Source organism: Euprymna scolopes, chromosome 46 (assembly GCF_053919585.1).
Source record: "Euprymna scolopes isolate OS-2025 chromosome 46, ASM5391958v1, whole genome shotgun sequence".
NCBI lineage: Eukaryota > Metazoa > Mollusca > Cephalopoda > Sepiida > Sepiolidae > Euprymna > Euprymna scolopes.
In genome coordinates, this window is record NC_136527.1 from 136,888,772 (window position 1) to 136,911,328 (window position 22,557).

Below are 22,557 nucleotides of genomic sequence, written 5' to 3' on the forward strand. Positions count from 1 at the left end.
AAGCATAAATGCCAACCTGTCAATCCAGCGGCATAAATGCAAACCTCTCAATTATCGGTCTGTCTATCTCGATATGAAAACACTTTCTCAAAATGTATTTATATGCAATCTCACTCAATTATAAACTCTCTCTCTATTTATATATATTTCACTAACGTGTTAATATCTTACAATATGAACACTTACAACATGAACTCTTCTAAGACTGTCTCATCTTTCTTAAGACAATTATTCTTACTTATAAACAACAAAAGAACATTCATCATTCAAGAATAATAAGCGACTCGTTAAAATATAACATTATTATTAACAACAACAACAACAACGAAATAACGATAAAACAAAGACAGGCTCACAATGCTGCCAAGGTCGCTGGAAAGATGGTGGGATCCTTCTACCGCTTCAGAAGATATCTCACTACTGATGCAATTCTCTATCTATATAAAAGCCAAGTACGTCCAAGGATGGAATACTGTTGCCATATCTGGGCAGGAGCTGCTAAAAACAGCCTATCCTGCCTTGACAGAGTACAAAATAGACTTCGTGGCTTAGTGGGGGGATGCCCTTTTCTCTACCCTGCAACCTCTCTCCCACAGAAGAGACATTGCGAGCCTATCCTTGTTTTATCGTTATTTCCATGGCAGGTGCTCGTCTGAACTCCAATCTCTGGTCCCCCCCCCTCGCCAATCTTTCACGAAAAACATCCGTCTAGCTGAATCCACTGTGAAAAATATCTCCCACTCTATAATTATCGGTCTGTCTATCTAGATAGCGAATCACCTCTCAAAGTTTATTTATATGTACACTCTCTATCTCTCTTTATATACACCTGTTAATGTCCCCATATCTCCCATCTCTTCACACACATGAACTCTCCTATCACTCTAAGTATAATAATGAAAAATAAAATATAACACAGGGTTCAATCCTTGTTTTATCTGATATCATTTTCATTTAACTAATTCTCTTTTATTTTTAACTTACATGAAAAGGGGACAGCCCTTTTCATGTAACACATGCTTACTATGGTGGCTCGATATGCATTTTAATGAGACCAAGGCCACTTTCTTTTCATGGTAGGTATATCCTGTCCATATATTTCAGAATATTATTTCCTGGTCTTTGTATCTAGCCTATTACATTGCGGTCAATCAATGATACCAAACCCATATGAGATGACAGGCAGTTATTTTGTTTCGCGGGGCTTAGTTCGGTTGTATGAAAACCCTCACCCCTCCCTTCACTGCGTTTCTCCTCTCTTTCTCCCACCTCATTTATCCCAAAACTCCAGATTACCTCTGCCTGTTCTACAAGTATTTTAATGGTGAATGCTCTGACAAACTACAAGCACTTGTACCCCCTCGACGTGAACACCCCCTCCGACACAACACACATTTGGAGAGGGGGGCAAGCATTAACATAGTCGTAACAACTCTAACATTGCAAGAGGGTTTTTGTGTTTAATAATCAGGCCTTTCTTTTATATCATCTACTGCAAATACCATTCGCCCTCGAAACCTTGCCGCCATATTGCTTTTTCATCTTGCAATTATGATGTAGCCGCCCTATCATCTCAATATCAAATAATGTTTGCATATATGCGAACAGAGTGCATTGCAATTTAATAAACGTATCGTAAAAGCACTTCCGTTGATTATGACTCCTAGCTTTCTTGTGACGCATAATTATTTCCCTTTGAATGGGGAACTCTTCAAAAAGGTATTGTCTATTTATGTGTACAATCTATTTGAAATTCATCATCTAAAAAATATGTGTTAGAAAGTAAATGTGTCTATTTATGTTATACAAACACTAAATGCAACCCTCTCAATTATCGGTCTGTCTATCTAGATAGTGAATCACCTCTCAAAGTTTATTTATATGTACACTCTCTCTCTCTCTTTATATACACCTGAACTAAGACTGTCTCATCTCATATTAAGACAACTATTCTTACTTATAACATGAACAACAAAAGAACATTCATCATCTTAAGTATAATAATGGAAGATAAAATATAACACAGGGTTCAATCCTTGTTTTATCTGATATCATTTTCATTTAACTAATTCTCTTTTATTTTTAACTTACATGAATTTCTTTTTATAAGGAAAATTCTGTTTTCAAAAAGAAACGTTCACTGCCAAATTTCCTTTAAAAAAAAAAAAAAAAAAGTGCAAGCTTTCCAGAAAAAAAAAAAAAAAAAAAAAAAAAAAAAAACTTTCACCTAACAATTCATAGTAAAAAATTCATCCTTTCTTGGGGAGGGGATAATAAAAGTAAATAAACAATACAAAAAGCAACTTTTCTCTACTTTCACCTAACTATTTACAGTGTTCATATAAAGCATTCATCTTTTCTTATTAGGATGTTCATGTTTGTGCTGATAGCATATTGGAGATATAAACAGGGTATATATAAAGACAGGGACAGTTCTGTATATATAAGAGGCAAGGTACATGTTAATACAGGAGAGCCGATGGCATGTAATACACAATGAGAGAAGATATATAGATAGACAGACCGAGAGTGCGTTCGACATGTACGTTTTGGCAGTTCTACATTTTTATAAACACAAAAGTTCATATTAATACAATTTCACTTTACCTTTGTTTTGGTAGAATTACACAACACAAGACGGCAGTTATAAAAACACATGATGATACGTTTATTTCTTCTTCGACCGGCCGGACAGGATTTTGTATTTCAGGGATTCAAAGTTGTTACATGGTTATCTCTAAAACCTCTCGCTTCTAGAGGGTGCCTTGATTCTAACGGAGAATCGGTCTGATCTCCTCTGCTTCTCTGATCTGATAAGTATTATAATGGAAGATAAAATATAACACAGGGTTCAATTCTTGATGGTAAAAACAACGGCCGGTCGTGAAGAAATAAACCCATCATGTGTTTTTATAACTCTGTCTCTTTTGTCCGTCATTACATGAAAAAGGTATTGTTTATTTATATGTATACTCTCTCCTTATATCTAAGTGTTAATGTCCACATCTCTTCTCTAACAATGTTAATGTTTCCATCCCATGTCTTACAATATGAACACTTACAACATGAACTCTCCTAAGACTCATCACACTTAAGACTTATCCAAGTAACAAGTAAACAAAAGAACATACATTATCCTTACTAATAAGAACACATAGAAATGTATAACGTAACACTTGTACAGTTTAATCAAGAAAAAAAATGAAAATATCAAAAAGAGCTTATATTGTATGTATCCATTTTGAACTCCGAAAAATTATTTTTGGCCTGTAATATGCATCTTTATTTGTTTATAAGTAGATTAGATATAGGGCTGTATGTTAGAATTAAAGTAATACAGTTTTAACTGCATTACTCTTAACATAATAATTAAAGTTTTATCTGATCCTCAAAAGAAAATATTAAATACATTTATAAATAATATATAGTTTGCTAAATAATACTTTAAATGTTATTCAGTGTTCTATTTGGAGATTAATTATGTTTCATTTAAGTAAATGGTATTAAATGGACCTTATATCCTTTATGTGTGACTAAGATATATGTTTACCACATGTAATCAAATTATGTGTTTTATACATATAAACCTTCATAATTCATACATATAATCATGTATATATAAGTTAATGTTGTTGTTTTTTTCTAAGTTATAGTCATGGCATATTTTCAATACATCTTGTAATTCACTAACGTAAGTGATAGAGAGTTTTCCTTCTTTTACACACAAAAATTTTGAACTGAAGATCTCCGAAAAAAAATTTCACTTAATTTGACCAAGTAGTTTTTTTTTTTTTTACAGTGGAAAAACACGTTTTTATGACAGCACGTTGGAAGTCAGCCGTACCGGAATTTTTAGAACACATCACGGGGAGATGTGTTTACGTGTGTGTTTGTATGTCTTGCAAAAACTCTCGACAGAGGCAACGGATTTTCACGAGATCGGTATCACTTTGAAGCTCGACATCTTGGACGACAAATATCGAAAACTTGGCCAAAAAACATTAATTCCTTCACCCTAAACTGGAGCCTTTTCTACAAAATTGATTTTAACGTTCGTTTGTCTGTTTTCTTTTTTGTTTTTTCTATTTTTACATTTAACATCGTTTACCTTACATTAGGTTTTTTGGTATTTTTTTTTTTATGTTTGATTACCCCCTCCCCGCCGGGTACCCCCCGCTTAAGTTTTAACGTTTGTTTTTATGTTTTCTTTTTTATTTCGCTTATTCTTAGGTTTTCATTAACAACCACACACACCTCCAAACCCTCGGGTGACCTCATTAACTCATTAAAACGGGCACCTGCCAAATCCAAGTAATTAAATAAATTCAAACGTGTTTCCGTTAGCATCTCACGGTGGGGCAATCATTAACGTCGCACTTTTTTTTTTTTTTTCACACTTTAATTTACAACTTTGCCTCAACGGTTCGGGTTCGATCCTCATACTTACTTTTTTTTTTTACCTCCCCCCCCAACCGCGGAGTTTCCACACACACACACCTGCAAACACCCGGGCAATGCCGGGTACCCCTCGCTAGTATATGTATAAAAGGCAAACATAGCGCATGCGTTTTTGTATATCTATGAAAGTTTTTTTTCAGGGGAGGGGGCTCTCGACCACGTTACTATTTTTTTACAACTTTTTATATACTCCCTAGATTATAATATCTGCGATTCGCGAACAGACGTCGTCTTTACATTTATTTTCATCGACTTTTATAAAATTCCCTCTATTCCGTCCTTTTGCGTGTCTTTTGCGTACATATAAAGCAAAACTTATCAGAGCAAAGTGGATCACCTGGCTTTCTGGCCGGGACCTCCAGAAAGGCAATTAGCTTTGATCAACGTGGGAGAAACCCTTCATATCAGACAATTGCTATTCATTTGGAAACTGCCAGAGCTCCCCCTTTATGGAGGGGAACTGGTTTTCCCCATCGTCATGGGGAAACAATGAAAACGGCAAAAAGTGGGGAAGCTTAACTGGCCTCCAGCCAGACGTTCATTTCTGCGCCTGCGTGAACTCATTCACTTCGGAAGACAACTTCCTGTCTCGTCATAGCGTAGCGGTAAGATGTCACGCTTTCTTCCACTTTATTTTCTGCCTTTACGTCACGGGTTGTAGCCTGCCTGCCTACTACCACTTTTTTTTTTGTGCCAAACACCCCGGCAATGCCAGGCACTCCTGCTAGTCGATCTATATAAAAGCAAAAATGTGTGTGTGTGCATTTCTATGTATGTCTGCCAAAGGCTTTTTTCGCCGGGTTTCTTGGTCGGCTCACTCCTTAAAACTTTTTATATAATGTCTAAATCATAATATCTACAAGTTATGACCGGGGGTCGCATCTATTTTTAAACTACCCCCTCCAAACACACACACACCTTCAAACACCCAGGCAATGCCAGGTACCCCCCGCTAGTCTATATATATAAAAGCGAAAATGTATGTATGTATGTATGTGTGTTCGCTTTTATCTATATGTCAACAAAAGGCTTTTTTCAGAGAAGCGGTCGCTCGCTTCACAACTTTCTAAAACTTTTTATATCACATATAAATCGTAATATCTCACAGTTAAAAACGAAGCTCACCTGTCTTTTTAATTTGCTCGATTTCGGGAAGATAAATATTCAAGATTTGTCGCTCGCCGCATGTGGGTTAGTCTTTTTCCTGTAACATCTTGGGTGGGGTGGGGGGTGGGGGGAAGCGTTCAGCAGTAAATGCATACTATCCCCGCAGTCAAACTTGACCTCATTAACTCATTAAAACGGGCACCTGCCAAATCCAAGTAATTAAATAAATTCAAACGCGTTTCCGTTAGCATCTCGCGGTGGGGCAATGGTTAGCGTCGCACTTTTTTTTTTTTTTTTTCACACACTTTAATTTACAACTTTGCCTCAACGGTTCGGGTTCGATCCTCATACTTACCATTTCACCCGCACCCCCCCCCACACACACACCTCCAAACACCCGGGCAATGCCGGGTACCCCTCGCTAATATATAAAAAACAAATATGTGCGAGCGTTTGTGTATGTCCGCGAAAGGTTTTGTATACTTCTTGCATCGTAATATCTCGCATTCACAAACGGACATCCTATATTCAAAACTATATATTATTTAATTGGAATTTATCATTGAGAAGAGTATGATTTATTAAGTTATTAATTGCGGACTATTATCCTCATCTTTATTAGTTGTTGTTTCACGACGTTTCGGCCAACTATTTCTCTAGCCTTCGTCAGGTGGTAACTGAGACGAGATAGGAACTCTGAATCTCCTGACTGCTTTCGCAGCAATTACTGCCTTCCATAGTTGTTGTTGTCTCACCACGTTTTGGGCAAGTAAGCCTCTGGCCGACTTTGGGTAGGATTGAAACCGTTATCTTCAGACAATTCTCACCTGGAACTTTGGAGATTCAACGTCTCTATCAACTGCCTCATGGGCCCCGAAGGCAGTAATTGCAGTGAATGCAGTCAGGAGATTCTATTACCACCTGACGAAAAAAATTTTTTAAAAAAGTTATAATATTTAACCGTTCTCATGTCATGCCACAATTAGTTAAATATTATTACATGAAACATCTGTGCAAAGAGATGTGTGCGTGAGCTTCACCATTAATTGTAACAAGACTGATTTACTTCCCTTGAATTGAAGCCATTAAAAAACTTATTATGTTCGCTTATTCTTTATTTTCTATCCTGTTTTGTTTCCACCCCCCCCCTCCTCCCCCTCCCCCCACACCTCACTACACCCGGGCAATTCAGGAGTGCCTCGGGGGGTCTATCCTTGGACCTCTATTATTCCTAATATTCATAAATTACCTCCCCAACAAAACTGCCTCTGAGATAGGTATATATGCTGATGATACCGTCACGCTCTATAACAAACACGACAGGAAAACAAATGAACAATCCAGGTTGTCCTCGACGGTCGTACATCTAAACAGTGTGATATAAATGCGGGAGTGCCTCAGGGGTCTATCCTTGGACCTCTATTGTTCCTAATATTCATAAATGACCTCCCCGACAAAACTGCCTCTGAGATGGGTATACATGCTGATGACACCACGCTCTATAACAGACACGACAGGAAAACAAATGAACGTGATGATACCGCCACGCTCTATAAGACACGACAGGAAAACAGATGTACACATATCTAAAGAAATGGCAGAAACATTAGAGTATGACCTCCAATCTGTAGTTGAATGGAGACAAAACTGGATGGTCGCATTCAATGCTGCTAAGACTAAACTTGTTTCCTTCAATAATTACAAGAAAACTTCTCTACCACCAATAGCAATGGCAAATGACTCTTCATCTGAAAGTACATCTTTTAAACTCCTTGGCCTAACGTTCACAGGAAACATGAGTTGGAACAATTACATTGAGAACATTGCCAGGACCCCTAGTCTCTCACTCCTAGACAAGGTCCTAAAGGAGAGTCGCCAACCTAATAGGTCCTGAACTGTCATCTAAGCTTAAGCCTCTGTCCCATCAACAAAATGTTGCATTCCTCTGCTTGTCATGAAACAACGAAAAAAAGAGAAGGATAATTAGATGTAGGGGAGACCCTTTATACTGAGACAATTACTATTTATTTGGATACTGACAGAGTGCCCCTTTTTGGGGGGAGGGGGGAGCTGGTTTCCCCCTCACATTTAAAAACGTGTCTATGTTTATTCAGCTCGAAAAACAGTGTTTACCGATGTATTGGAAAATTCAAATATGGCGCCCGACTCTCTCTTTGACACGGTAAGTTTGGGAAAAGGTGTTATAAATAAAAAAACTATACAAAATACTGTTAAAAATCCGCCGAATATATGTCAGCCTATGTCACGGTAAAATATTGAGCAAGTTTCTAACAGTATTTTGTTTAGTTTTTTTTTTATTTATAACACTTTTTCCTAAACTTACCGTGTTCAGAATAGAGTCAGGTGCCATTTTAAATTTTCAAATACATCGATAAACACTGTTTTTCGAGCTGACTAAACATGTTACATTAAATAAAAACACTAGAAAATTATCCAGTTAGGTAGAAAAGTAACTTATCTTGCCTTTGGTAACATTTATTTGTTATATATTTGTTTTTTTGACAACTTTTTCGAATCTATGTGTACAGGAATACAAACCCCTTTTCTCTCTCGTTACTAAATTGATGTAAATTTATTCATACTGTTTTTCACAATTTCTTTTTGCAGAGACATTCTCCATCGTTTCGCGAAATTCCTAAGGTAAAATAATTCACGCATGATTTTTAGGGTATTAAGCAGAGAAGTCAACAAACAACGAGATATATATATATATATATATATATATATATATATATATATATATATATATATATGGTCAATGTCAAATGTCTTTCCAATCCCTCAAAAAACTTTAAAATGACGATTTTTTCAGGTTTTCGGTGGTGCTGAAAACGAATATCACATTTAAATTTGGGGCAGATAAGTAGTTTTCAAGATATAAAGAAATTACTTTTCCAAAAAGTGGGGGATCACTTTCCCATATAAATTTAACGTAAAATGACCACCCACTTTCTAACCACCTAGTAATTTCTTCATGTAAGACAAATTTAACTGATATTCGTTTTCAGCACCCGGCGCTGTTTTTTTTTTTTTTTTTTTTTTTACTAAAGAGATTCGTTAATTTTTTCATAAGTTAGAGCGCCATTTTTAATTTTCCAATACATCGGTAAACACTGTATGTTTTTCAAGCTGACTAAACATGTTACATTAAATAAAAACACTAAAAATATATCCAGTTAGGTAGAAGAGTAACTTATCTTGCCTTTGGTAACATTTATTTGTTATATATTTGATTTTTGACAACTTTTTTGAATTCTATGTGTGCAGTAAAACAAACCCCCTAACTATTTCAGCGCGGTACCTTCTCTGCATAAGTACCATTTTCGGTTTATTAAATTGTTAGGTGAAAGTACAGAATGGTTAACAAAACATCCTCCCCATGTTAAGAATGACTTTCTAAATAATAATTATTTCAGAATTTATTATTTCAGCACGGTACCTTCTCTGCATAAATACTAGCTTATATATTAAGTGAAAGCACAGAATTACAAAATACCCTTCCCATGTTAAGAATGGCGTTTTAAATATTAGCGTAATTATTTCAGTACGGTATCTTCTCTGCATAAGTAACATCTTTTGTTTATTAAATTTTAGGTGAAAATACAGAATAGTTACGAAACACCCTCCCCATGTTAAGAATGGCTTTCTAAATGTTTTTTGCAGCACGGTGTGTATTCTGCATAAGTACCGTCTTTTGTGTATTAAATTGTTAGATGAAAGTATAGAATACAAAAGTTACAAAACACCCGCCCTTCCCCATGTTAAGAATGGCTTTCTAAATGAGGCTGAAATGTTCAATATGGCTGAATATTGAATTTCTTTTTGGAATTTAAAAAAGAAATTATATGTTCACTTATTAATTCATTTTCCATGCGGCAAAGAAAAAAAAAAATCGAACAAATAAAATAAAAATACTTGGGTTAAAAAAAAAAATAAAAAATAAAAAAAATAAAAAAAAAAACTAACAAATATTTTCTGCTGACTCAATAAAAAAAAAAAAAAAAAAAAAAGAGGAAAACTAGACGACACATTTTTTTAGGACAAGTATTTTAACGGAGAATGTTCCGACGAGCTGCAAGCACTTGTACCCCCTCTACGTAAATACCCCCGAAAAACCCGACGAGCAGCTAAATCCCACCCCTTCACAGTAGAGATCCCTAGATGTAAGAGAGCCTTCTACTCCAGTAGTTTCTTCCCCAGAACAGCTAAACTTTGGAACTCCCTGCCAGGTTCCTGCTTCCTCAACTGTACTGACATGCAGAAGTTCAAGTGTAATATGAACCGACATCTTGCTGCCCAACTCCCCACCTAGTACCCCTGTAGCCTGTGTCCCTAATAGTAACCCCCTACATCAAAGTGGCAATGTGCCTTGTTAGGGGTGAAAATGTAATAAAAAAAAAAAAAAAGAAAAAGGATAATCTATATATATATATAAAAGCGAAATGTATGTATGTATGTGTGTTCGCTTTTTCTGTATGTCTACAAAAGGCTTTTTTTCAGAGGAGCGGTCGCTCGCTAGCAGTATCAGAATTTTTGTAGGAATTTTTGACACCCCTAACACGAAACTGCGAATAAAATATAAAAATCTCGTAATTTCTCTGTTAAAAGTGGGTTATTTATTTTCTTTATGGATTATACTTCAAAAATAAACTATTACAGTTGTATTAAAAGTAATAGAAATATTTTTTTTTTTTTTTAAAAACAGTAATGAATTTTCCGAACTCAATATTTTTCAATTTTTAAACTTTAAAAATCTATCAAAATTTTTCTATTGATTCTATTTTTACGATATTTTCAGGGTCAATGTGAAATTTTATGTTCTTTCCAATAAACCGAATATAATATTTTAGACAAACGTTTTTTTTTTTTTTTTTTTTTAATTCACGCCCCCCCATTTTCAAGTTTCTCTTAAAAAGTAAATAATTAATTTATGTTGAATAGTTTTATATATCACAAATTGAAGAGAAAAGGTCAATAAATAATATATTCAAATTTAAAACAAAAAAAAAACCGTTTTTAGAAATTTACCTGTAAAGTCCGAAGTTTAAAACCTTTTTTTAAAAAAAAAAAAAACACATTTTTTTTTGGGTTTTTTGGGGTTTTTTTTAATGAAACCTTGGTCCTTGCTCCTTTAATTGAAAAAAAAATTAGGGTTTGAATTACATTTTTCGAGGAGTTATAAGCTTGGAAAGATGGGGTGGAATTATTCACTATTTTCACGAAATTTTTAAAACTTTTTATATCACATATAAATCGTAATCTCTCACAGTTAACAACGAAGCTTGCCTGTCTATTTAATTTGCTCGATTTCGGGAAGATAAATATTCAACATTTGTCGCTCGCCGCATTCTTTTTCTATAACATCTTGAGTGGGGTGTGGGGGGGGGAAGCGTTCAGCAGTAAATGAATACTATCCCGCAGTCAAACTTGACCTCATTAACTCATTAAAACGGGCACCTGCTAAATCTAAGTAATTAAATAAATTCAAACGTGTTTCCGTAAGCATGTCGCGGTGGGGCAATCGTTAACGTCGCACGTTTTTTTTTTTTTTTTTCACACTTTAATTTACAACTTTGCCTCAACGGTTCGGGTTCGATCCTCATACTTACTTTTTTTTTTTACCCCCCCCCCCACATCTTCAAACACCCAGGCAACGTCGGGTACCCCTCGCTAGTTTTATATAAATTTCATTTAATTGATAAAAAAAAATTAAGAAAACATCAACACTAATATAAAAGCTTTAAATTTCAGTGAATTTTTTTTACATTTTAAGAAAACTAAAAAAAAATAAAGACACATGACCGTGCTGAAATAATAATGGTATTTAGAAAGCCATTCTTAACATGGGTGAAGAGGGGGTGTTTGTTAATTAATCTGTACTTTCACCTAACAATGTTATAAATAAAAGATAGGAACTTATGCAGAGAAGGTACCGTGATTAAATAACATTATTTAGAAAACCATTCTTAACATAGGGGAAGGTGTTTTGTAACTATTTACCTAAAAATAAACACCCTAATTTAATAAAACACTTTCGTCTAACAATTTAACAAACAAAAAAAATTGTACTTTTGCAGAGAAGATACCGTGCTAAAATAATGACATTTAGAAAGCCATTCTTAACACGGGGAGTAGTTAGGGTGTTTTGTAACTATTCTGTACTTTCACCTAACAATTTAATAAATAAAAAAAGATGGGAACTTATGCAGAGAAGGTACCGTGCTGAAACAACATTATTTAGAAAGCCATTCTTAACGTGGGGAAGGGAGGGTGTTTTGTAACTATTCTATACTTTCATCTAACAATTTAATACACAAAAGACGGTACTTATGCAGAATACACACCGTACTGCAAAAAACATTATTTAGAAAGCCATTCTTAACATGAGGGTGTTTCGTAACTATTCTGTATTTTCACCTAAAATTTAATAAACAAAAGATGTTACTTATGCAGAGAAGATACCGTACTGAAATAATTATGTTAATATTTAAAAAGCCATTCTTAACATGGGAAGGGTATTTTGTAATTAATCTGTGCTTTCGCCTAAGCTAGTATTTATGCAGAGAAGGTACCGTGCTGAAATAATAAATTCTGAAATAATTATTATTTAGAAAGTCATTCTTAACATGGGGAGGATGTTTTGTTAACCATTCTGTACTTTCACCTAACAATTTAATAAACCGAAAATGGTACTTATGCAGAGAAGGTACCGCGCTGAAATAGTTAGGGGGTTTGTTTTACTGCACACATAGAATTCAAAAAAAGTTGTCAAAAATCAAATATATAACAAATAAATGTTACCAAAGGCAAGATAAGTTACTCTTCTACCTAACTGGATATGTTTTTAGTGTTTTTATTTAATGTAACATGTTTAGTCAGCTCGAAAAATGTACAAGTGTTTAGAATAATTTTATAGAAATTTAATTTAATTCATAAAAAAAATTAATGATAAAAGACACATGACCGTGCTGAAATAATAACGGTATTTAGAAAGCCATTCTTAGCATGGGTGAAGAGACGGTGTTTGTTAACTAATCTGTACTTTCACTTTAAATACTAACGTAATTATTTCACCTAACAATTTAATAAAGAAAAGATAGGAACTTATGCAGAGAAGATACCGTGATGAAATAGCATTATTTAGAAAACCATTCTTAACATGGGGAGGGTGTTTTGTAACTATTCACCAAACAATAAACACCCTAATTTAATAAACACTTTCAGCTAACAATTTAATAAACAAAAAAATTGTACTTTTGCAGAGAAGATACCGTGCTAAAATAATGACATTTAGAAAGCCATTCTTAACATGGGGAGGTGAGGGTGTTTTGTAACTAATCTGTAATTTCACCTAACGATTTCATAAACAAAAAAATAGTTCTCATGTAGAGAAGGTACCATGATGAAATAATTGCGTTGTTATTTAGAAAGCCAGTCTTAACGTGGGGAGGGTATCGTGTATTTTGTAACTAATCTTTTTTTTTTTATTTATTTTTTTTTTTTACAAGGTGGTCACCACTTATAAAGGCCCGGAAGCCACTCAGGGATAAGGGTTATTGTAAGTACAGTACGTTAGTGTGGAGATTTAATAAAGTGTCTACTTAAGGGGGCGGTTCATCAGGAACTTGTTTACGTTGGACTTGAAGACATCCAGGTTGTAGTCAGGTGGGAAGCAGGCAAACGGAACAGAGTTCCACAGGCGTACAGTTCTAAGAAAGAAGCTTTGTTCATGGAATCTACGTTTTGATTTAGGCACAGATAAAGAGTGGGGAAAGTTTTTGACAGTGGATTCAGCTAGACAAGTGTTTTTCGTAAAAGATTGGCGAGGGGGGACCAAAGATTGGAGTTCAGACGAGCACCTGCCATGGAAATAACAATAAAACAAAGACAGGCTTGCATCCCCCACTAAGCCACAAAGTCTGTTTTATACTCTGTCAAGGCAGGATAGGCTGTTTTTAGCAGCTCCTGCCCAGATATGGCAGCAGTACTCCATCCTTGGACGTATTTGGCTTTTATATATTTTTTTTTTTTTTTTTTTTTACAAAGGCATCACCACATTATCAAGGCCCAGAGGCCACTCAAGGATAAGGGTTAAAGAGTGTACAGTAGAAATTGGTCAATATAGTAATCATTAGTAATGAAAATTTGGTAAATTTAATAACTTATATGGAACGGCTCATCAAGAACTTATTTACTTTAGACTTGAACACAACCATATTGTAGTCAGCCGGAAAGCAGGAAAACGGAAGACAATTCCACAGGCGTGCAGTTCTAAGAAAGAAGCTTTGTTCATGGAATCTACGTTTAGGTTTAGGCACAGATAAAGAGTGGGGGAAATTATTGATAGTGTTTACAGCTAGACGAGTGTTTCTTGTGAAAGTTTGGCGAGGAGGGACCATAGATTGAAGCTCAGTTGAACACTTTCCATGAAAATAACGATACATCAGAGACAAACTCGCAACATCTCTTCTGTGAGATAGAGGTTGCAAGGAGGAGAAAAGGACATCTCCTACGAGGCTACGAAGTCTATTTTGAACTCTATCAAGGCAGGACAAGTCCTTTCTAGCAGCTCCTGCCCAGATGTGGCAACAGTATTCCATCCTTGGACGTACCTGGCTCTTATATAGGTAGAGAATAGCATCAGCAGTGAGATATCTACCAGATCGATAGAAAGATCCCACCATTTTTCCAGCGGCCTTGGCAACAGATTTGATATACGTGTTCCATTTAAGATCAGGAGTAATGGTCAAGCCCAGAAGCTTGTCAAAACTTGAGGCCTCCTGAAGACGAGAGCCATTCATTTCAATTGATGACAAATGTGAATTAGAATGTTGATGATGTAAAGAGAGAAGCTTGGTTTTAAATGCATTAAAAGTAACCAGCCACTCCTTTCCCCATTGTACTACGTGCTCAAGATCAGAGGAGAGAGAATTGGAGAGAACTTGGTCGTTTACTGTCTTAGATGTGGTACCATAAATGGTAGTGTCGTCAGCATAAATGTCTACAAATGATGTAAGGATATGATTTGGAAGATCATTAATGTAGATCAGGAAAAGAGTTGGGCCCAGGATGGATCCCTGAGGGACACCGGCATTAATACTGTGAGCTTCTGATTTTTGCCCCTCAACTACTACTCTTATGAACCTATCAGAAAGAAATGATTTAATAATTGAGAAGACTTTTCCAGCTATACCATAGCTAGCGATCTTATGAAGTAAACCTTTATGCCATACCCTATCAAAGGCTTTAGATATGTCAAGAGCAATTGCCCTAGAAAGATTGCCACCGTCGAGAGATTTGCTAATCCTATGCGATATAACTGTAAGGACATCTGCTGTAGATCTAGCAGAACGGAAACCATATTGAGTGTCACTAAGAAGGTTATTTTTGTTGAGATGTTTGATTACTTCTGTATTTAACACAGATTCTAGCAACTTACTCATGACGCACAGGAGACTTATTGGCCTGTACTGAGAGGGGGATGAGCGATCACCTGAATTCTTAAATACAGGGCATACTGATGAGATTTTCCAGGGAGATGGGAAACTATTCTCCTTAAGACAACGTTTAAACAGTTTTGTAAGTATGGGCGCTAATTCAGGTTGAAGTTTTTTGAGTACTATAATTGGAATACCATCAGGGCCAGTTGCTTTACTCGAATCAAGGTTTTTGATTAGCTTCGCAACATCACGTACAGATATACGTATATCACATAGCGTGTTTTCTGATACAGGAGGAAATATTGGGGGTTGGCGGTCTTGGTCGCAAAGGGTAGAATTAGCTGCAAAGTTCTTGACAAAGAGTTTGGCTTTGTCTGATGCTGACGAGATTACCTCAGGTCCATTGATAATAGTTGGGATGGAGCACACGCTTCTGTTCAGGATTCTGTTTGCTATTTGCCAAAACTGGTGGGAACCAAGCCGCTGCTCAGCTACTTTGGACTTAACAGATTGAGCATACAACTCTCTTGCGTTCCTTATTACTTTCTTACAATGGTTGCTGGCAGTCCTGAAAACGGCTTTAGTTTCCATACATCTATTACGTTTGAAGCAGTGGAAAAAGTGATTTCTGTGCGCAATGGCAGCAGCACATTCTGGAGAGAACCATGGCTGGCTGTTAGGTTTTTGCTGAACCTTTTTAGAGGGTATGAAATGGTCAATACCTACAATTAACCATTCAGTTAGGTCTAATACTATAGAGGACACATCCTTTTTAAACATGGAATGCAGAGGTAGATCAGATATAAATGTACGGAAGCTATCCCAGTCAGCCTTAGTGTATCGATATACTGTACGATGAAGAGGTACGTCTGGGGACTTATTACATTTCATTTTTATCTTAATTGATACAACAGAGTGGTCGGAAGATCCAAGAGGCGACAGAACAGAAACTGAACATAGTTCAGGGCAAGTTGTGAGAAAAAGGTCTAGTAGGCTCGCATACTGGCCGTCATTATCGGGCACACGGGTAGGTTCCTGAACAATCTGAGTGAGGTCATAGGCAATGGAGAAATCATGACAGAACCTCCCCTCATCATCGGTCTTGTTTGAGTGGGTCAACCATTCGACGTTGTGAACATTGAAGTCTCCACATACGTGAATGTTAGCTGAAGGATAAGTAGAAAGGACTTGGTCAATTTTCTCAGATATGCTTTGAAAGATAGTAACTCCGCTGTTGTGGGGGCGATAGAGAGTAAATATAAATGCAGTAGTGTGAGCTAAAGCAACCCGGAAGCACATATAGGGTAAGTTAGGATCTTCCCTGGAGATGTCCCTCCCACATGGAAAGCTATCTTTAATATAGGCACATATTCCATGCCCATGGCGATCTTGGGGGTCAGATTTAGAAGTTAAGTTAGAGTATCCTGAAATTGCAAACTCATCTAGGGAAATAGCCTGTCCAATGCCAGTTTCACTTAAAAATAAAAGGTCTGGTTTAGTCTCCTGTAATTGGGTTTCAACCTCTGGAAGGTTAGAACGAAGACCCCTGATGTTGGAGAAGGAGACATGGTAGTAGGGGTCTACGTTGGAAGTTGGAGAACCGGGTTTAATCGTGTATTTTTTCTTGAAACTTGTCATGATGAAATTTTGGAATTTGTGGACTAGGTCGACAGATTTACTTAGAGCAGGACAGAGAGGGGAAACTAAGAGAGAAAAAGAAACGAAGAATTTTCTTTTTTTTTTTTTTTTTTTTGTAGCACATGATAAGGTAAAGCCGTAACAATTACCCACTAGTATGGCATCGAGAGGCCCCACCAGAAGCTACTGCATGGTCCAGATTCCATTCACCAAATGGCAATACAGCAGCCCCAGTACTTTGCACCTGCTGATAGGACAGCCTCCTTAGTGGTTAATCCAAGGTTCGGGTCCCTGACTATCAGGCGGATAACGTCAGCCCAGACAAAACGTTTACCTCCAGCACCCTTACTAGTGACATGGCTACAAGGATAGACATAGAAACAGAAAATTTCCACCAATTCTGCCAACTGTCTGCGCAAAAATACTGCCAACCTAGAAAACAGCTTTTTCTTCTCCCTTTGTCAGAAAAATCACTCATTTAAAAAATGAGGACTGAGGGACAAATAAGAAGAAGCGAGAGTAACAGGAGCTGCCGATAACGCATCCACAATGCGTTTTCTACTCTCCATTAAAAAAAAAAAAAACTATAAAAAAAAAACTATATTTTATATAGATAGAGAATTGCATCAGTAGTGAGATATCTTCTGGAGCGGTAGAAGGATCCCACCATTTTTCCAGCGACCTTGGCAACAGACGATGTACGTGTTCCATTTCAGATCAGGAGTGAAGGTCAAGCCCAGAAGCATGTCAAAACATGGGGCTTCTCCTAAACGAGATCCATCCATTTCAATTGATGCCAGATGGGGATCAGAGCGTTGATGATGTAAAGATAAGAGTTTAGTTTTAGATGCATTAAAGGTAACCATCCATGTCTTCCCCCACTGAACCACACGCTCGAGATCAGAGGAGAGAAAATCAGAGAGAGCTTTCGTCATTTGCCTTTGATGTGTTGCCGTAGATGGTCCTGTCATCAGCATAGATGTCAACGAATGATTTATGTATGTGTTTAGGGAGATCATTGATGTAGATTAGGAAGAGAGTTGGGCCCAGGATGGACCCTTGAGGGACTCCAGCATTAATACTGCAGGCCTTTGATTTTTGTCCATCGACCACTACTCTTATGAGCCTATCAGAGAGAAAGGATTTAATGATAGAGAGAACATTTCCAGTTATACCGTAGCTGGAAATCTTGTGAAGTAGGCCTTTATGCCATACCTTGTCGAAGGCCTTTGATATGTCAAGAGCAATTGCCCTAGAAAGGACTTCTGTCAAGAGATTCACTAATCCTATGAGATATAACCGTTAGCACATCTGCGGTAGATCTTGCAGAACGGAAACCATATTGCGTGTCACCAAGAAGGTTATTTCTGCTGAGGTAGTTGACCATTTCTCTATTTAATATGGATTCCAGCAACTTACTCATGACACACAGGAGACTTATTGGTCTGTACTGAGAGGGAGATGACTTATCACCAGAGTGCTTAAATACAGGGCATACTGATAAGGTTTTCCAGGGTGTTGGAAAGCACTTCTCCTTAACGCAACGCTTAAACAGTTTCATAAGTATGGGAGCAAGTTCTGGTTGAAGCTTTTTTAACACTATAATTGGGATGCCGTCAGAGCCAGTTGCTTTACTGGAATCAAGGTTCTTGATTAGCTTGGCGACCTCATGCACAGATATCTGTATGTTACTTAGCGTGTTCTGTGTTATAGGAGGAAATATGGGGAGTTGATGGCCTTCGTCGCATAGGGTAGAATTAGCTGCAAAGTTCTTGGCAAATAGTTTGGCCTTGTCTGATGCTGACGAGATGACCTCTGGTCCATTGATAATGGTTGGGATAGAACACACACTTCTGTTCAGGATCCTATTTGTTATTTGTCAAAACTGGTGGGAACCAAGCCACTGCTCAGCTACTTTGGATTTAACAGACTGGGCATATAGCTCTCTTGCATTTTTTATTACTCTTTTACAGTGGTTGCTGGCAGTCCTGAAAGCAGCTTTAGTCTCAGTGCATCTATTGCATTTTAGAATTTTTTAGATGGTATGAATCGATCTATGCCTACAATTAACCATTCGGTCAGGTCTGATACTATAGAGGACACATCCCTTTTAAACATGGAATGCAGAGGTAGATCAGATATAAATGTACGGAAGCTATCCCAGTCAGCCATGGAGTATCGGTATACAGTACGGTGGAGGGGTACGTCTGCGGACTTATTACATTTCATTTTTATCTTAACAGATATGACAGAGTGGTCGGAGGATCCTAGCGGAGAAAGAACGGAACATGAACATAGCTCAGGGGAAGTTGAGAGAAAAAGGTCTAGGAGTCTTGCGTATTGACCGTATCAGGCACACAGGTGGGCTCGCGAACAATCTGACGCAGAGAAGGTACTGTGATGAAGCAACATTAATTAGAAAGCCATTCTTAACATGGGGAAGGGGTTTTGTAACTTTTCTGTACTTGCACCTAACAACTTAAGAAAAAGATGGTATTTATACAGAATACCCATCGTGCTGAAACTATAACATTAGAAAGCCATTCTTAACATGGCGAAGGGAGGGTGTTTTGTAATTAATCTGTACTTTCACCAAACAATTTAATACACAAAAAATGCTACTTATGCAGAGAAGTTACCGTACTGAAATAACATTTAGAAAGCCATTCTTAACATGGGAGAGGATGTTTTAACTATTCTGTACTCTCACCTAATAATTTAATTAAAAAATTTAAAAAAAAAAAAAGACGGTACTTATGCAAAGAAGGTACCGTGCTGAAATAATTACGTTATTTAGAAAGCCATTCTTAACATCTTTTGCTTATTAAATTGTAAGGTGAAAGTACAGAATAGTAAACAAAACACCCTCCCCATATTAAGAATGGCTTTCTAACTAATAACATTATTTCAGCGTAGTACATTCTCCGCATAAGTACGTTTTTTAATTGTTAGGTGAAATTACAGATTAGTTACAGAACACACTAACCCACCCCCGTGTTAAGAATGGATTTCTAAATAACATTATTTCAGCACGGTACCTTTTCTGCATGAATATCATCTTTTCTTTATTAAATTGTTAGGTGAAAGTACAGAATAGTTACAAAACACCCTAACCCCTCCCCATGTTAAGAATGGCTTTCTAAATAATAACGTTAATATTTCAGCACGGTACCTTCTCTGCATAAGTACTATTTTTTGTTTAATAAATTGTTAGGTGAAAGTACAGAATATTTAAAAAAAACATCCTCCCCATGTTAAGAATGGCTTTCTAAATAACATTATTTCAGTGAGGTAGGTACCTTCTCTGCATAAGTACCATCTTTTGTTTCTTAAATTGTGAGGTGAAAGTACAGAATAGTTACAAAACATTCTCCCCATGTTAAGAATGGCTTTCCAAATAATAACGTGAGTGATCCGCGCTATTTTTTAAATCGTATTTCCAAGTTTAATTAAAGTTTTATGATATGTTTTCTTTTTATTCAATTGTAAAGTTAAAACACCCTCCCCATGTTAAGAACGGCGTTTTAAATAACGTTATTATTTCAGCACGGATCACTTTCTGCTTGAGTACCAATAACGTTAATATTTCAGCACGGTACGTCTTCTGCATTAAATTGTTAGGTGAAAGTACAGAATAGTGGGTTTGTTTTACTGTACACATAGATTCGAAAAAGTTGTCAAAAAACAAATATATAACAAATAAATGTTACCAAAGGCAAGATAAGTTACTTTTCTACCTAACTGGATAATTTTTTAGTGTTTTTATTTAATGTAACATGTTTATTTAGCTCGGAAAACATACAGTGTTTACCGATGTATTGGAAAATTCAAAATGGCGCCTGACTCTCTCTTTAACACGGTAAGTTTGGGAAAAGTTGCTATAAATATAAAACTATACAAAATACTGTTAGAAACTCGCTCAATATATGTTACCGTGACATAGGTTAATATATATTCGGTAGTTTTTTAATAGTATTTTTTCAGTTTTTTATTTATAACACCTTTTCCCGAACTTACCGTGTTCACCAGAGAGTCCGGCGCCATTTTTAATTTTCAAATACATCGGTAAACACTGCATGTTTTTCAAGCTGAATAAACATGTTACATTGAATAAAAACACGAAAAATATATCCAGTTTGGTAGAAAAGTAACTTATCTTGCTTTTGATAACATTTATTTGTTATATATTGTTTTGTTTTTTTTGACAACTTTTTCGAATCTATGTGTACAGTAGTACATTAATACAAACCACAAAAAATAAATGGGTTTGTTTTATTATACACATAGATTCGAAAAAGTTGTCAAAAAACAAATATATAACAAATAAATGTTATCAAAGGCAAGATAAGTTACTTTTCTACCCAACTGGATAATTTTTTAATGTTTTTATTTAATGTAACATGTTTATTCAGCTCGAAAAGCATACAGTGTTACTGTTTACCGATGTAGATATATTGGAAAATTCAAAATGTCGCCCGACTCTCTCTTTAACACGGTAAGTTCAGGAAAAGATGTTATAAATAATAAACTATACAAAATACTGTTAGAAATTTGCTCAATATATGTTACCGTGGCATAAGTTGACATATATTCGGTGTTTTTATAATAGTATTTTGTCTAGTTTATTATTTATAACACCTTTTCCCAAACTTACCGTGTTAAAGACAGAGTCGGGCGCCATTTTGAATTTTTCAATACATCGGTAAACACTGTATGTTTTTCGAGCTGAATAAACATGTTACATTGAATAAAAACACAAAAAATATATCCAGTTAGGTAGAAAAGTAACTTATCTTGCATTTGATAACATTTATTTGTTATATATTTGTTTTTTGACAACTTTTTCGAATATATGTGTAGTAATACAAACCCAAATAAATAAAAGTTAAGATATTAATATAATGTACAGAAATTTAATTTATCTAAATTATTTTTTAATTTATTTTTGTGATACGAGAAAACTAAAACTTTCTATACATATATATATATATATATATATTTGATTTCAAAAATTAAAAAAAAAAAAAAAGGCAAACGTGCACTTGGCCATTCTTTTAACGTAAAATTAAAAATGCCGGTCACCTCGAAACAAAAAATAATTATTAATAAAAAGGAAAAAGAATTTCTTACCGACGGATAAAGATATAATACATATTTGTAAAATAAGTCCTAACCAACTTAAAAAATACATAAACCACATTTTTGTTTTTTATAAAAAAAATAAACCTATCTCTCTTCTTGTTGACGTCTGCAAATCTGTTTCAAAAAAAAAAAAAAAGTCTTCTTGGGTTTCAATTAAGAGTTGTCTGCCCTTAAATGCCCAGAGTTGTCTGCCCTTGGATGACGGAGGAGAGTTGTCTGCCCTTTATTTAAATTTAAGAGTTTTCCGCGATGTAAGCGACACGTAACTTTTTTGTTTCTTATTCAAAAGGATGTTAAAAATAGAATACGGGTTGCTGAATTGCGTTTATATGCAAAAAATCTAGCGGCAAATGTGTATTTCAGCGGCGTAAATTATTTGACAGACAAAAATTTATAAAAAATTATTTATTTTTATACAAAACACATTATTAGACCCTAAGGATGAAATAAAACCCGAAAAAATTTAATTTTTATTATTCTTTTTCAACATTTTTTTATGAGATTAAATGTACGACAATCGAGGCTACCATCTTGTTCTGAAATTTTGGCCTTTCTAAGCTTGCCAGATTTGGCCTTTTTTAGGCCAAATTTGACCTTTTTTTTTTACTCTGCATGGAACCATTTTGGTTTGGCCGTCGTTTTTTTTGGGGGGGGTCTTTTTTTTTTTTTTTTTTACATGGGAATCACCACATTGTCAAGGCCCAGAGGCCACTCAAGGATAAGGGTTAAAGAGTGTACAGTAGAAATTGGT

At 35.8% G+C, this 22,557-nt stretch overlaps 1 protein-coding gene across 1 annotated transcript in view; it reads right to left on the bottom strand.

Annotated features, from left to right (window-relative positions):
* The window catches only part of LOC145270867 (protein TEX261-like), a 96,843-nt gene extending 74,768 nt beyond the window's left edge, over nucleotides 1-22,075 (bottom strand). The window contains exon 1 of the mRNA XM_080126422.1: nucleotides 21,795-22,075. Within this exon, the coding sequence (XP_079982548.1) occupies nucleotides 21,795-21,864 (70 nt within the window). The 5' untranslated portion in view covers nucleotides 21,865-22,075. The remainder of the gene's footprint in view (nucleotides 1-21,794) is intronic.
* Nucleotides 22,076-22,557: the final 482 nt, after the last annotated feature.